Below are 14,634 nucleotides of genomic sequence, written 5' to 3'. Positions count from 1 at the left end.
TTTAAATCTTCTGAAGTTTTTTATGTTGCAAATGGAAACACGCTCTTAATAATATTCATCTAGCATGCAGTTGCTTCCATAGAGAATGGGAAGTTTCAACTGTTTAAATACAGGTGATCTGCAGTGAGCTAAAAGGGGGAGTGTGGACCTGTGCCCTCTGGTGGATATGTTACAAACAAAAATCTATTTTCATTACTCCGTTCATCAACACAAACTATTTGGGATTTACAGTGACCATAAAAAGCATTTACCCCATGGAACTTTTCACATGTTATTGTTTTACAATAGTGAATCCCAGTAGTAATTTGTTTTGATCAACAAACAGCGTCTATTTAAAATCGAAATATCCACACAGGGACATTATTTTGAGTTTGGCTCCACCTTTTAGACTAATGTCTTGCTGGAAAGTTAACATATTCTTCCAACTTATTTTGTTGACAGTTGAATTATATTTCAATTGTTATTTAACATTATATGTTTCAAATATCTGGTATAACTATACTTTATAGTGATTAGATCTGCTGACTCATTATGCAATCAGACAATTAAAATCATTTTCATGTTGTTGCATTTTGGTGTAATATGACTAATAATTAGGATGATTGTGACGGAGATTATAGTTGGACTCCAAACCTACATGTACAATTCCATTAGTTTAAAATCCAAAGCTCTTACTATACAACAATCATTCAAATAATACTGTAAAATACAGTTTTTAATCCATCTGAAGAACGCCAAAAAATGTTTATGTCTCGGCCTACCTCAATATATTAATATATAATATAATAATAATAATACATACTTCAAATGGCCTGACGGCAGAATTATTTTAATCACATTGTTTACAGTACATGTTTCTGGGTTGTGTTGCATGTTTGAGCAAATACAGATCCATTTGAATGCCTAAAATGTTCATGTATTTAATGGTCTTACAACTAATTATGAAACTACAGAATGTCGCTCTCATTCTGTTTTTTTTAAATGTATGATCATAAAACTACAATACCCATAATTCACATCATTTCCGGGTAAAAGCGGATGTGTAATCTGATTGGTTAGCAAACACCTTTCAAAAACAGTGCGCGGGGCTGCAGCTTCCATGATTCTTAAGGATTTGAATCTTTAAACTTATGTAACTTTAGCAGCAAAACCTTACCGCTGCTAAATTGTGTTGTTATGGAGAACAAGTCTGCCTTTTATCTGCCGTGAATATAAACGTGTGGCCATAAAGGTGTCCTGCTTGAAGTAAGTCAGTGCATGTTGTCTTGGCAAGCTGGTAAACGTTAACGTTAGTCAAACGGCTTCATGTTGACGTTGACGCTAACGTTAGCTTTGCTACGTTCTTCGATTAACGAAGTTTAAAATCAAATGTACTAATAACCGGGTTTCTACAGCTGCAGTCATGAAGTGTTTGAAAGTGGACGAATACGTCAAGCGGACTTGTTCTGTGGAAGAGACTGAGCGGTTACTTCACGAACTACAGGTTAGAATAATCATAAAGATAAACCTCTTGTATTCAACGTCACACAGTATTATTTTTCTACAAGCACAAACGTTTAAACAACAAACATCAAGTTTAATTTGCTCTGTTCAACTTTGGTATGTTTTTGAGAATTGCAATGCAAAACATTACATTTATTTATAAATCCCGCTTTTAAATGATAATCTAAACCTGTCTTTCATTCATAAATATGTTTTGCAGAATTATGTGAAGAGTCGATCGGGCCTTCAGGGTCGCACACTGTGTGACAGGGTCATCAGGGCCTGTAACCATCAACTTGGAGTTGCATCACCTAATCTTGACCATGTCAGTCAGTTGATCCAGCTGGTGGAGCTTTCCCTTCAAGGCTATGATATCTCTGCATCACTTGTGGCTCAGAGCAGTCCACTATACATGGAAAAGATAGTTTTCCATATTGTCAAGAAGCTAAGCACCCTAGAAGCTCACAGTCTGTGTAGCCATGTAGCTGGGTTGCTTTACAGCAGGCTTACCCCAGCCCAACAGGTACGCATCACTTTCTATTTTAGTTCATTTACATATGTTGTGAATTCCACATCTGCACTGAATGATCACCTTTTTTTAGTGTCGGCATTAACATGGTTGCCCCTCTTTTGTGGTCCATAGGGTGAGGACTACAGTGTTCTTGTGCGGAGCTGCTTCTCAGTGCTCTGGAATGGACTATCTGCTACCAAAGACAAGAAAATCCTGAATCCCCGTGACAAACTCCACTGCCAGATACAAGCTTTGAGCTTCCTTCAGTTGTTGGACACAGAAAGTGTAACCCCCTCTTTCTCCAAGGTCCCCATATATACAGAGGATGCCATCGCTGAATTTGAGAGTAGCTGTGAAGCGGTAACCAAGGACGACGCGTCTTTTCTTCTCCAGGAAATGCACACACTTTTCAACAGATGCTGGACTGGTGGTCAAGGCTGTGATCGAGACGGGTCCAAGCAGTCTACTGAGACATCAAGTCTATATTCGTTTTTTGAAATAGTTTTAATTGTAGCGAAGGTGCTTTGTAAGGCTGGACACTATGATCTGACTTTCACCTTCTTGAATGACATCGAGAACAAGGTCGCAGACTGTGTTGATTGTCACTGTATAGCCATGGTACTCGGCAAATGGGCAGTAAAGATTCATTCTACAATGAAGGCTGGCGGGGAGAGTAGCAAGGCTTTGACCGAGTGTGCCAGGGCCTTGAGGTCTCTTTCAGCTGACCTCGGGGACAGAGAAGCTCATGCAGTGCTGGAAGGTTGTGGACTAGTGATATGGGCTGTTGAAAGTGGTCACAGCAAGGGAATAAGTGGACCTGTGCTCCTGGCTTGGTTTTCTTTTTGTGAGGAGCACCAAGAACGGCTAGTAAAGACGCTAAAGAAGGTGGGTATAGTTGGTGACTAGGAACATTTTTTTTTTTTTTGTGTGTGCTAGAAAAAGGAATCATTCTGTAAAATTAAAGCACTGTTGGATTTTTCTTAGTTGCCATTAAATAGCCATACAGAGGTTACATTTATTTACTTGAGGAAAATCTATACAGATTACAAACCTGTGAATTGCTCCATTTACAGAATTCAACATGCCAGGCTGAGTGCAGCAGACTGCAGCAGGCACTTTGCTTCAATATTTACCAAGGCTTCGTGTTTGCTTACGAGAGCATACTCGCATCACAGGTGAGGCTGCTTCTGTAGTTTTCATGGTGATGATGATAGCACCAACAAATAAGATTACTGCATCACAGTTGGAACATGTTGCTGCAGTTCAAATTGTACTTCAGGTTTGAGATTGTGATTTGTTGTTCTCAGCTGGAGAACAGTGACATATTAGACAGAGTGCTGCTCTACTGCCAAGCCACAGCTGGACAGATGATGACTGAACTGCGTAAACTGTCTAGTGAAAACCTTCTTGTCAAAGCAGGTGATTATTAGAGTCTAGATTATTAATATGTCAGGTCTTGTGAGTGGTTCTGAAATGCTTTCTTAAATTGCTATACTTACTATACTCTATATATATATATATATATATATATATATATATAGTTCATATTTTATTGTTATAATGAATGACATTTGAAGATTACCGTGTGTCTTGCAGTGATTGCTGTGAGCAATTTGGCTTGTGGATTTTACAACCGGCGTCTCTATGACCAGGCCTTCACACTAGTTGAGATTGTCTGCAGGGATCTATGCAAGAATTGCTCCGTCTCGCTCTCTGTTGATAGGGTAAGTCCTTAAAGTGTTATGTGTCTTAATACTACAGAGTATAAATAATGTATTTGTCTTGAATGGGCTTGGTTGTTGGTATACAGATTACCTCCTGATTTTAAATGGGCTGTGATGGATGCAAACCCAGATTATCCTGAGGAAAAATGTTTTTATTTGTACACCTCAATCATTAACATGGCTTTTGACTACCTAGTTGAGTCGCCTCTTCATGCTGGCTGTGCAGACGTCTAGGCGGGCTGGACAGCTGGAGCGAGCGCTGGACTGGGTGATCCTATGGCTGAAGGCTTTGGGGGACAAAATCAGTGACCATATGTCTGAACCGGTCTCCCTGTGGGTCAAAACAAAGACTGACGCTAGTCGTAACTCGGAAGAGGACATCCGTCTCAGGTACAGAGAAATTCTAATAAAGGGATTTATTTTTTTTATAGAGAATGTATTTTATAGATATTAATGGAAAGTAAACTTGTCCCATGCTGAAACAGAACATTACACGATGGTTTTGGTTCTGACGTCCCCGATGAGCGAGTAATGCTTTGCCTGTTAGAGGAAGAGTTGCGTTGCTATAAGGAGGTGGCAGGAGACACGGCCCAGGAGCGTTACAACACACTCTGTGATCTGTTGGACATCTGCCATGAGGACAGCACCCACACCCATCTGCGTGCTGTCTACCTCTGTGAAATGGCCCAAGTTGTGTGTTACCAGGATTTCAGTGAACAGACTGACTGGTAGGAGCTTTTATCTACGTAATTTCTAATGAGTGCTGCTCCTTGCCATTTATAAAATCACTGTTTTATGTGGGGTTTGTTTGTCAGGGCCAATAATTTAGGGCAACAGCTTACCGTCTCTGTGTTCATTTGTAACTGTACAGCACAGCAGTTGATTTCACCAATGAAGCTTTACGGCTGTTTGAAGAAGAACCCGAGACTCCAGAGAATGCTGACAGGCTGAAGGATGACAAGGCCCATGCTTTACTTTGGCTCTATATATGCACTCTCGAGAAGAACCTTCAGGAGGTGAGCTCTATTATTACTAGTAATCAATTATTTTCTGGAGTTTCTTAGTTTAATACACTGACCAAGAGTCCTGTGATGTATTAATGGAGCTTGTATGTTTTTGGTCAGACCATTGACAAGGACAAACAACTGAGAGAGTTGCGTGAGCAGACACGGTGTGTGGCCAATCAAATAGAAACCAATGATTTTGATTATGAAGACAAGCAGAAGACACAAGACAGCATCCTGGTCTATGAAGGCTTGCATTTTAACCTGGCTGCAGAGAACAGTAAGAGCCCTTTTTTCATATCATTAATCATCCTACTGTAGACTCATAATATAATGTTTATACTTGAATCGTAATCTGTTCTGCTATTCTAAACACATTTCTGTTAAGCACTATTGGTGGGTCTAGTCAACTTTCTCTTTTTGAGATTAATGGAAATCATTTTTTATTTCCTGGAAGAGTTGTGCAAGCCTTTAGAAAGAGCACTCGAGGAGTGGTCCGCTCTTCTCCAGAGACACGTCCTGCCTTCTGTCAGAAACCTCAAACAGACCTGTAGCTCCATCGCTGTGACTGCGGCTCTCTTTAAACTCAAAGGAAAGGTACAAATAAACTCTTTAGTTTCACTCTCCATCACCAAATTGATTAGGCTTCTATCAAATAAGTAACTACTAGGTTAAGATCCTTTGAAAGCAAATTATTTAATTCAGATGTTTTACTGGAAGAAAGACATTGATGTGTAAGTGTTATTTTATATAGAATTCTGTGTTTAGGTTATTCTAAGTATTGTTCACATCATTGGTAATTAATCTGCATTTATCAAATCTCCTTTCTTATGAAGCCTCTAAAGGCTTTGGAAGCTTACCAGCTTGCGATTGGACTTTCACATCAACTTGCTGATGCCCACGGATGTGCCAGCTACCTCTGTCAATCAGCCAGCCTTCTCCTGGATATGGGCACTCCTGAACTGGCTTTGGTAATGCAGTTTAGTAATAATTATTCATAGCATACATATTTTATATACTATATCTCACTTTGTTTATTGTGCTGATTTTTAAGGCCCAGCTAGAGCAAGCAGAACAGTTTCTTACCTCTGTTACATCTACTGATGGACCTTCTTCTCTCGCTATGCTGGCAATTCTGTTGAAAGCTCAGTACTGCTACAGCACAGGACAGGTACGTCAAATGTCTGGAAGCAGTATTTCTTGCATTGTTATTGTTGTGTTTTGTTTGCTGGAATAGGTGATTCTATTAAATTGCCCCTTTTCCTATTGACCAAATCGCAGGTGGGTCGTGGAGTACCTTATCTGTGTGAGGTACTTAAAGAAGTGAACAAGCAGAGGCAGTCAAAGAGTTGGTACCTGCTGCGTGCTCGGATGCTCCAGACCTGCAGCTCCTATCTGAGTTTGGACACAGCGGCACTGCCACAAGCCCAGAGAAGCCATATCACACATCATGGTTTGCTGAAGCATTTGAATGAATATCATTTATGTTTTCATTTTGCATTGTGAGAATGTAAGGAGGTCTGCAGCTTTCATGAAGTAAGGACCTGTGATTGTGTCTCAGGTCTAAATAGCCCGGATACGGCCCTATATGAAAGTCTGAAGCTTCTCTGCAGCCTGCTGGTCACTTTAGTGGGGAAGGGCCTATATGGGTCACACGGCAGCAGCTCCGACATGCGCTTTATCGACCAAGGTAGGTTTGTCCCACACATGAACTGAATGAAAAAGCTTCTAATACCTTATTGATGTCTCTTTTTGTGACTCTCTCCCTCTCACTCTTGATCTATGAGCAGGAGACAACTTGGTGCTAAAGTGGCAGTTGCTCTCAGAGCTTCTAAACTGCTCTATGAAGGTCGTAGCTGTGAGGAGCAGCTGTGGAGCCGTCAATGATGCTAGGCTCCAATGTCTAGAAGCTCTCAAACTGGCCATCAAGCTGCAAGCACTCAGCCAGTACGTACACATGCTTGGTCAAGAGTTAAAATGTGAATGTTGAAGCAGTGTCCAAAAGATATTGTGCTCTGATATTTTCAGGGTTTACTGGTGTCTGCAGTGTACAATGCTAAACTTAACGCCAGGTCACATCTTGTTTCTGCCTATTGTTTATGTGCTGTTACGCTTGTTGTGGTGTTTAAATCCATTTATTGGACCTGAAGTTTTTACTGCATCCCCTTTTGAACTGGTACTGTATAATCTATACAGTACAGTTATCTTGCGTATTGATTACAAAATACAAAATGTTATAGTCAGTCATATACCCACCCTGTACAGTCCCCTGCAATCCAATAGCCCTGTAATAAATACCAATTATAAGCCGCTTATTTTGGATTCCTGCTGTTTGAAGTCTAAAATATGAAGCCGCCCAGAAACAAAGCAAACCTTATTAAAGTGTTTTTTAATATTCTGCAAGGCTGTTTAACAGTGTAATTCAAATTGGTATGATAACTATATGAATTTGTTCTAATCATACATACCAAGTAATGCTGTGCTTATAATGGGCCTAGAACGCATCGCAGTATAGATAGGCAGCACAATGAATGGAATTCAATTTTTTGTTCTCTTTTTTTTATTGTTTTAGATGCGCTGAGCTGCTGGTGATGAAAGCTGAGTTAGAACTGATGCAGGGGGAGAGAGAGGAAAGTAGAATTGATTTAGACAAAGTCAGAAACCTTCTGGAACTCTGTACAGGTATGTTGAATACAAAGCTCCTGTTCAAATGGGAGTTTTTCCTGATCCGATGTGAGGCAAATTTGTCATTTGTGATTTTGGGCAATACAAAATGAATTGAATTGAAATTCAAATAAGGCTGGATATTGGTCCAATATTTTTATTTGATTTATAGTAAAGTTGTGATTTGATAAAACTTGTATTTTTAAAGTTATGGTCATGTTTATTCCTGGTAAGTTGTAGAAAGAAAAAAAAACGTTATTGAACTATTGTCTAATTTAAAGCATGTCTCTTTCCTTGTACGACATAATGAACTTCTAATATGTTTCTTCTCCTCAGATTTTTCTGATCAGGTGCAGAAGGCTGAAGTGAAAATCAAACCAAGGAAAGGACGCCCGGCACAGAAAACTCAGTTGCCCCTTCCTGCCTTGGAGGATGATCTTAAGGGCATCCTGAGCACTAGGTGGATTGGCAAAGAACTTGTAGTGAGGGATATGGCCAGCTCCCCACCTTTCAAAGCCCACCCTCGCCGCTGGCTCTCCTCCCTGGCGCATGAATCTAACTGCCACTGCCCCTGCTGCTCGGAGCCCTGTCTGGGCCGTGCCACGGCTCGTTGGGCAGCCACACAGGCTGATCTGGTACTGCAGCTAGATCCCAATGAAGCCAAAGTCAGTTTGAAACTTCAGACAGCAACATTAGCTCGCTGTAAGAGTGTTGTTGCCAAACTTGGGGCAAAATTGGCTAAGCTCTTCCCTCCCTGTGGCCCTGGCAAAAGCCCCTCTAAGCCTTCCCTGATGCAGGACGTGGTGGGCCGTGTCTACCTTCACATGGCCCTGTCTGGGCTGGATCCAAGGCATAGCAAGGTCTTTGGTATATGGAAAGTACTGGAAGCTGGCTTGGCATTTGTTGATTCCACACCTTCTCCTATGCTTAGACCTGTGAGAGCAGGCCTACTGGCAACCAAAGCAATTGTGTCATTGGTTACCTTGGCGGAAAAAAAAGCCTGCAGCCCAGAGGAGCTCTTCTCAAATGCTTGGACTTGGAATGCACCAAAAGAGGATAAAAACCTGAAATCAGAACCGAAAGCGGTGCCTCCCTCATCCTTGCTTAAGAAGCCTAAAGAGTCCAATAAAAACCTAGATATTCCTGACAAAACAAAAGAAGCCAAGAAGGTCACGGTTGTCAAGCCCAGGGTTACAGTGACAAGCTCTTCAACCAAAGGAAAGGGACTTGTTCCCATGACACCAGTAATGGTAAAGCCTGAGCCATCTAGTAGGGAGCTTGACTCGTTTGACTTTAACACAGTGGTACCTACATTGGCCTGCACTCCTATTCAAAAGGTGAAAGCCCCTTCTTCAGTGCAGAAAGCACCGAGAACGGCCTCTAAGTTCCAGTTTCAAGTGTTTGAAGAGTTGTCGCCGGTTCAAGACAAAGCCCAACCTGTGCCTGCTGCCCCCAGACGCACAAAGAAATCACGTTTCGTGGTAGGCATCTTAGTCAAAGCAGTTTTTATTATTGTTGGGGTTTTTTTATGGAAAAAAAACAACCTTTCTTTCTCATATTTCAATACAGATGGAGTTTAGCGATGAGAGTGACACGGAAGCCAACACCCCGGCAGAGCCCAAGAAAAGAATAGATGTCCCTAAAAAGCGAACCACCACAAGAAGAGCAGCACAGAACTGTAAAACAGCCCCAGATCCACCTGCAGTGAAGGTCCCACCCAAGAGGCAGACCAGGAGTAAGAAGACCACTGCAATGCCTGGGATGACTTCTGAGGATGACGAGTCTTTAGTCAACCAGTCTGCCTCAACCAGAAGAGGAAGAACAAGAAGGGAGCTGTCCAAGGCAGAAGCCGATGCAGTGGAGGAGCCAGACAAGATGAGGACCATTGAGGAGGAAACTAAACAAGTTCTGGACATTAGCATTGAGCACCTCAGGACATCTGACTTTGAAGAGGCTGGAGACAATTCTGCTTCAAGTAAAGATATAGGTGTGTATTTTGTGCACGTTTGTGAAACTCTACATTAATTACTAAACATGTAACCTGCCATTTGCACAACATTTACCACGATAGGTTTATTTTGTGCCATCCATCACACCATATTTCTTATTGAAACATGTCATTTAGTGATGCCTTCCAAGCTCACTGTTAATAATTTGAAACTCAATAATAATGGTCATCACTGTACCTAGCAACATATTGATAGAGCCAGAGTTCTAATCTCTTTCTTGATTTTCTCTACACAGATTTTGAGGTTTTGCGAAGGGATATGTGTGGTGATTTGGAGAGAGATGACTTGTCTGAACTAAGGAGCAGAGGCCATCTGAGAGAAGGTCCACAAACCCACCTCTCTCATTCGTACACCAGGCCAGGTGAGGCTTTACACTACTGCAGTTGGCCTGAATTATGACTATCTTTTTTTTGTTTTGTTATTGGAGTGAGACTTGCAATCTTATAATTATCTACAAAACGTTACAATATACGTGTGTATGAGAGGAGGGAAACATGCCACTTGTATCTGGAAAGCATCTTATGAGAAATAAGGGATATGAAGCCTAACGTAAAGAAGTACACACTATTTGTCTTCATGGTAGCTCTTTAGTTTTGTCTGTCATTTTACATCTTTCTTTTCTCAGACAATCTTTCTCTGGAGGATGTTGAGTCGTTGCTCCGCAAAGCATGGTTGGCCCTCCAGCACTTCCCCTCCCCCACCATCTACCCGACCCTCTGTACTCTCCTGGCCTTGACCAGAGGACAGCAGGACCCCATAACTACAGCAATGCTGCATGCCCACTCTTTGGGCATCACAAATCGTCATCACACAATCAGGCATTTGGCCAGTTGTCTCAAGTAGGTATATGTCTTGTATGTATTGAGTCATGTCATGATGTCCCTCTGACCAACACTTGTATTATATACTAAATATCTTTGACATGTTCAAGGCTCAACATTATTTTACATTGACAATATTACAAATGGTTTAATTCATGTTGCTTTGTGTCGTCATTCAAACAGAAAGTTGAGAAAAGTGTCCAGTGAGTTGGCAGACAAGATGGATGCTCTGAGTATAGATGAGCTCAGTCCAAACGAGTCCAAGAACTCCACTGAACAGAGGTTGTCGCGGTTAGAGAACATCTTCTCCTTCCCAACTGCTGACGCCGCTACTTTCCCCAAGAGACACTGTCAAGAGTTTCTCCAACTAATTCAACAGCTTCCCTCAGGTAAAATAAGAAATACTGTCTTGGGTACATTTTACATTTTGGTTCCTTCAAAATGTGGTTTGCACTTGCCAGTAGTGCATTATTAGAGGTTATGGCTAGGTTTAAGATAATTCAGTGACTTTTGATCTCCAAGCAAGTTTTTATTGTGAGTTCGTCAAACTTCTAGTATGTCATTCCTATTTCCTGTAGCTATACTTAGTGGAACCTAACTCAGTGAGTGTGAGCTGTTTTTATCTTTTCCATAACCTGATTTCATTCAGATTACTTGATGCTTTCGTGCTTGTTAAGATGACCAGAATGTGAACTGCATTATGCTCATGTACTATTATCCTTTCTTTCTGTGCATCCCTCTCTCTCCTTTAACAGGGGTTACTGTGTGTGTGATGTCTGTGCTTGGAGTAAAACCTGGGGAGATGGGTGACGGCATCATACTGTCACGTCTTGAGAAGGGATCTGCCCCGGTCACTGTTCACACCCCTACCTCTAAACAACAGGTTTGGACAGTACATTTTTTTTCTGAGGAGAATGGTTGCCACAATCCAGACAAGTATATTGTGCTATAAGTATAAGTGCTTAGTAACATGGTGACACAAGTGACTTTAAAATCTTGCTATGCTCATACTCTTATGTTTTATCAAGTAGCCTAGCCTAAAGGGAAATATTTGCTGTTGTATTTAACTCAAATATAAAAGGCATCTATCAAAATATATAGGACAGTCATACTCCATATTCAACCAAAATTGTGAATGCAGCAACTGCATCAATGAGCCACTGTCGCACTAAATTCAATATATAAATGAATGAATAAATAAAAGACTCAGTTTAATACTATAATGTGGAAGAAATATGTTTGCGTGACTTTTATTTCCCTCTGGTTTATATATTATAACCCATATTATAACACTGTCTTTGTCTCTCTGTTATGCAGCACTCCATCGGTTGGCTGGTTCAGGAGATAGATAGTATTCAGGTGGAGCAGAAGCTTGTGAGCTCTGTGTCTGAGAAAGCCAAGTGGTGGGAGGGCCGCGGGGCACTTGACTCTCGAGTTGGGGTAAGTGGTGAAGAGCGAAGGTGCTATTGGGGAGTCTCGGGACTTCACAATGCCTGCATTATTTACTCAGTTTCACTTAAAAGTTATACACTTCCACTAAGAAAACACAACATTTCTTTCAGCAACTGTTGAAGGTGATGGGGGAACTGCTGGGGTGCTGGTGGAGCTTTCTCCTACCCCCTTCATTGGATCCTGAGCTCTCCATACAGGCACGGCACCTTTGCAAGTCTTTGTCTGCAAAGGGAGTGATAGTCAGTGAGGAAATGTTGACGGTGTGTGTTTTATATATTTTTATTTTCCATTCTGTCTTGGTTTCTGTTGGAAAAGGAACTGTAAAGCAACAGCTACTCACACGTTAAACTCTCGTGTTTCAGGCTGTGCTGTCTGCTTCTCCTGTGCTCTCCCAAGAGGACCTAAAGAGATTTGCTCTGGGAGTCTCTCCCCAGTGGGATACGGAGTGTGACAAGCTTCTCCATACAGCTGTGTCCCGGCTCGCTTGTAGAGACGAGCCCCGCGGTCATGTGGTTCTCATCCTGGACAAGGTTGGTTTCGTCATCTCTATTAAATACTGCATTTTTCCATAGCCTGGTTTGTACATAGTGGGGCCTTTCTGGGAGAGGAAATACCTACAAAAGCACTGGTGCAATATGTTCTTTGAGGTAGGATAATGCTAAAATGTAGAGGTATCCTCTCCTGTTTCTTTTGCAGTACCTTCAGAAGCTGCCGTGGGAGAGCACCTCCATCTTGAAGTCTCACTCTGTCAGCCGGATGCCTTCTTTGCACTCTGTAATTGGACTGAGCATTCAGAAAGAGGTACAATTGATGTGCCATTACTGTGGCAATATGGCCTGTGGTGAACATGTGATTTACGTCCTGACAGTTAGTCAGTGGTAGTTACGGACATTGTTTTTTCTATCTTCCCTTTTAGACTGACTCTCAATCCGTCCTAAAGCAAGGCGTGGATGCAAGGCAGGTGTTCTATGTCGTGGACCCTGATGCCAATTTAAGAAACTCTCAAGGACAATTCAAGGAATGGTTTAGCAGGTGAGGCCAACACTCATGACTGTTGAAGCCTTTTGATTTGTCTAAGTTGTCCTGTCACCGGACTGTTTATTTCCCATTTAATTACATTACCATTCTCATTAAAGTAAACTGGATTGGGTCGGTGTGTGTGGAGTTGCTCCTGACTCAAGTCAGCTGGAAGAAGCTGTTGCTACCAAGGATCTATACATGTGAGTTTATGACCTTAAATATCCTGATTGGGAGCAGAAATAATACTTGGTTTATAATACTGCAATATGTTGAAAATAATGCACTATGACTACTTCAAAATCACTGCCTGAGCAGATTAGAACTCAACACACTTCTTTGATTGTTTAACATCAACAGGCACATATCTTTTGCCTGTTGATGTTAAAAGAAATTCCATCTTAGTCTTCTGTGATGTTAAATTTATTTGTTAGGTTTTTGTAGGACTCCAGACTTTTGATTGATATTTTTTCACAATATTTTGGCATTTTATTGACTAAGTCCCACAGAAAAAAGTATTCAAAAACCTATTTTAAAATAATTATAATTGGGTAACACATAGCATAACGTTTTGTTTTAATATTATATTATTGTTTATATTATATTACGGTTTATGTTTTACATTGTGCTCTTTGATTTGATAACCAGTTTTACTTTCTATCGTCAATGTCCTTCTAACCCCGGGATGCTGTAGTTACGTGGGTCATGGTGCAGGCGCACGATTCTTCGATGGCCAAGCAGTCCTGAAACGGCAGATGAGAGCAGCTTCTCTGATCTTTGGTTGCAGTAGTGCCGCTCTGGCAGTGCGCGGAGATCAGGAAGGACAAGGCATCGTCCTCAACTACCTCACAGCAGGCTGGTGAGATATTTATTTACTAGCAGTTGAATAAGGTTCTGTTAAATGTGTCCTATGAATACATTCTTTTATTTATTTTCCTTAGCCCCCTTTTTTTGGGAAACCTGTGGGATGTCACAGATCGGGATATTGATCGCTTCACCAAAGTCTTGTTGGAGTCCTGGTTATCTGCTGGTTCCGGAGCTTCCCTCCTGGATTATATGGGCCAATCACGTCAGGTCACACACATGAAACACCTTGTGGGAGCTGCACCTGTGGTCTATGGCTTACCTGTTCACCTGCAGTAGATGGGCTGGAAAACCAAAACTCTGCTAGAAGCAGAATGTATACAGTATCTAAATTGTATTGTTTCAGCACACAAGCTGGAGGAAATTACTTTAACTTAAACTTTGTTTCACGGGTTGGCAATATTAAAGTACTGCATTTTATTTTATTTAAACCAATGTTTCCATTTTTAAACCAATAGTCTGAATGATTTTAAATATCTTGCTATTTTTTATAAAGAGTTTGAATGGACATTAAATGTGTTTGATTAAACATTTTTTTAATAAATGTGTTCTCGAATACAGTTATAGTGTCTGGTTTGTGGAAATTACTTTAATTAGTCTTTGTGTAAAGAGTATTTACAGTATTATCTTCTAGAAACAAGAAATATGTTCTCAGCGAAATGTGAACAAGTTTCTAACATTTGGATGAAATCAATTTACTGTTGGACCTAGTTAGATCTTACACAACCCGTAGATCTTGTTCTTACACTTGTTTATATTTCCTTGAAAGTTGGCTCTCGTTACAGTTAAAAGCTGTAGCTATGACATTCTTAATGGATAAATGTTCTAAATTTAGAGTTGGCTCTATAGACATTGGATCATAAGTGTTATCTGTAAATTTGAGGGGCTTTCAGGGGCCCTAGAGCACAAATACTGAGGTAAATCAGTGCTACCAATATTAATATATAATTTAATGTTAAAGGTTTCAGTTGAATGTGCATAATATACAAAATAAAATAAAAAACAACTTGATGTCCTAAAATAAAAACAATATTGGCACCCTCACATTTCATTTGTATATTGAAATTAATGTTGGGTACCCTGAAC

General features: G+C 40.8%; 1 protein-coding gene across 2 annotated transcripts; it reads left to right on the top strand.

The window, feature by feature from the left end:
• The first annotated feature begins 1,057 nt into the window (after positions 1–1,057).
• espl1 (extra spindle pole bodies like 1, separase) lies at positions 1,058–14,108 on the top strand. 2 transcript variants are annotated; one of them, XM_034532936.1, is made up of 32 exons: positions 1,058–1,245; positions 1,395–1,483; positions 1,703–2,005; positions 2,126–2,878; positions 3,067–3,168; positions 3,301–3,412; positions 3,590–3,717; positions 3,914–4,107; positions 4,203–4,445; positions 4,589–4,733; positions 4,842–5,001; positions 5,179–5,318; positions 5,558–5,692; positions 5,776–5,892; positions 6,003–6,174; positions 6,283–6,411; positions 6,512–6,668; positions 7,294–7,403; positions 7,722–8,866; positions 8,955–9,372; positions 9,630–9,755; positions 10,020–10,233; positions 10,399–10,604; positions 10,971–11,098; positions 11,533–11,655; positions 11,778–11,927; positions 12,030–12,197; positions 12,364–12,468; positions 12,584–12,699; positions 12,804–12,887; positions 13,379–13,543; positions 13,626–14,108. In XM_034532936.1, the coding sequence occupies exons 2-32, from the start codon at positions 1,403–1,405 to the stop codon at positions 13,825–13,827; spliced, it is 6,531 nt and encodes a 2,176-aa protein (XP_034388827.1). In that variant the 5' UTR covers positions 1,058–1,245; positions 1,395–1,402; the 3' UTR covers positions 13,828–14,108. The 2 variants fall into 2 exon arrangements, with proteins under 2 accessions (XP_034388827.1, XP_034388828.1); XM_034532937.1 differs by having other exon boundaries at positions 1,064–1,245; positions 3,944–4,107.
• The last annotated feature ends 526 nt before the right edge of the window (positions 14,109–14,634 follow it).

This window comes from Cyclopterus lumpus, chromosome 5, assembly GCF_009769545.1.
Source record: "Cyclopterus lumpus isolate fCycLum1 chromosome 5, fCycLum1.pri, whole genome shotgun sequence".
In the NCBI taxonomy this organism is placed as follows: Eukaryota; Metazoa; Chordata; class Actinopteri; order Perciformes; family Cyclopteridae; genus Cyclopterus; species Cyclopterus lumpus.
Note: the sequence above shows the minus strand (reverse complement) of the source record. Positions and strands in the feature narration are given on the sequence as shown.

Excerpts from the sequence above, each read along its gene's own strand:
- espl1 (XM_034532936.1), top strand. The coding sequence starts at position 1,403 with ATGAAGTGTTTGAAAGTGGACGAATACGTCAAGCGGACTTGTTCTGTG. Across the intron at positions 3,169-3,300 it reads AGAGCATACTCGCATCACAG|CTGGAGAACAGTGACATATT; the intron begins GTGAGGCTGCTT and ends TGTTGTTCTCAG. Across the intron at positions 3,718-3,913 it reads TCTCGCTCTCTGTTGATAGG|TTGAGTCGCCTCTTCATGCT; the intron begins GTAAGTCCTTAA and ends TTGACTACCTAG.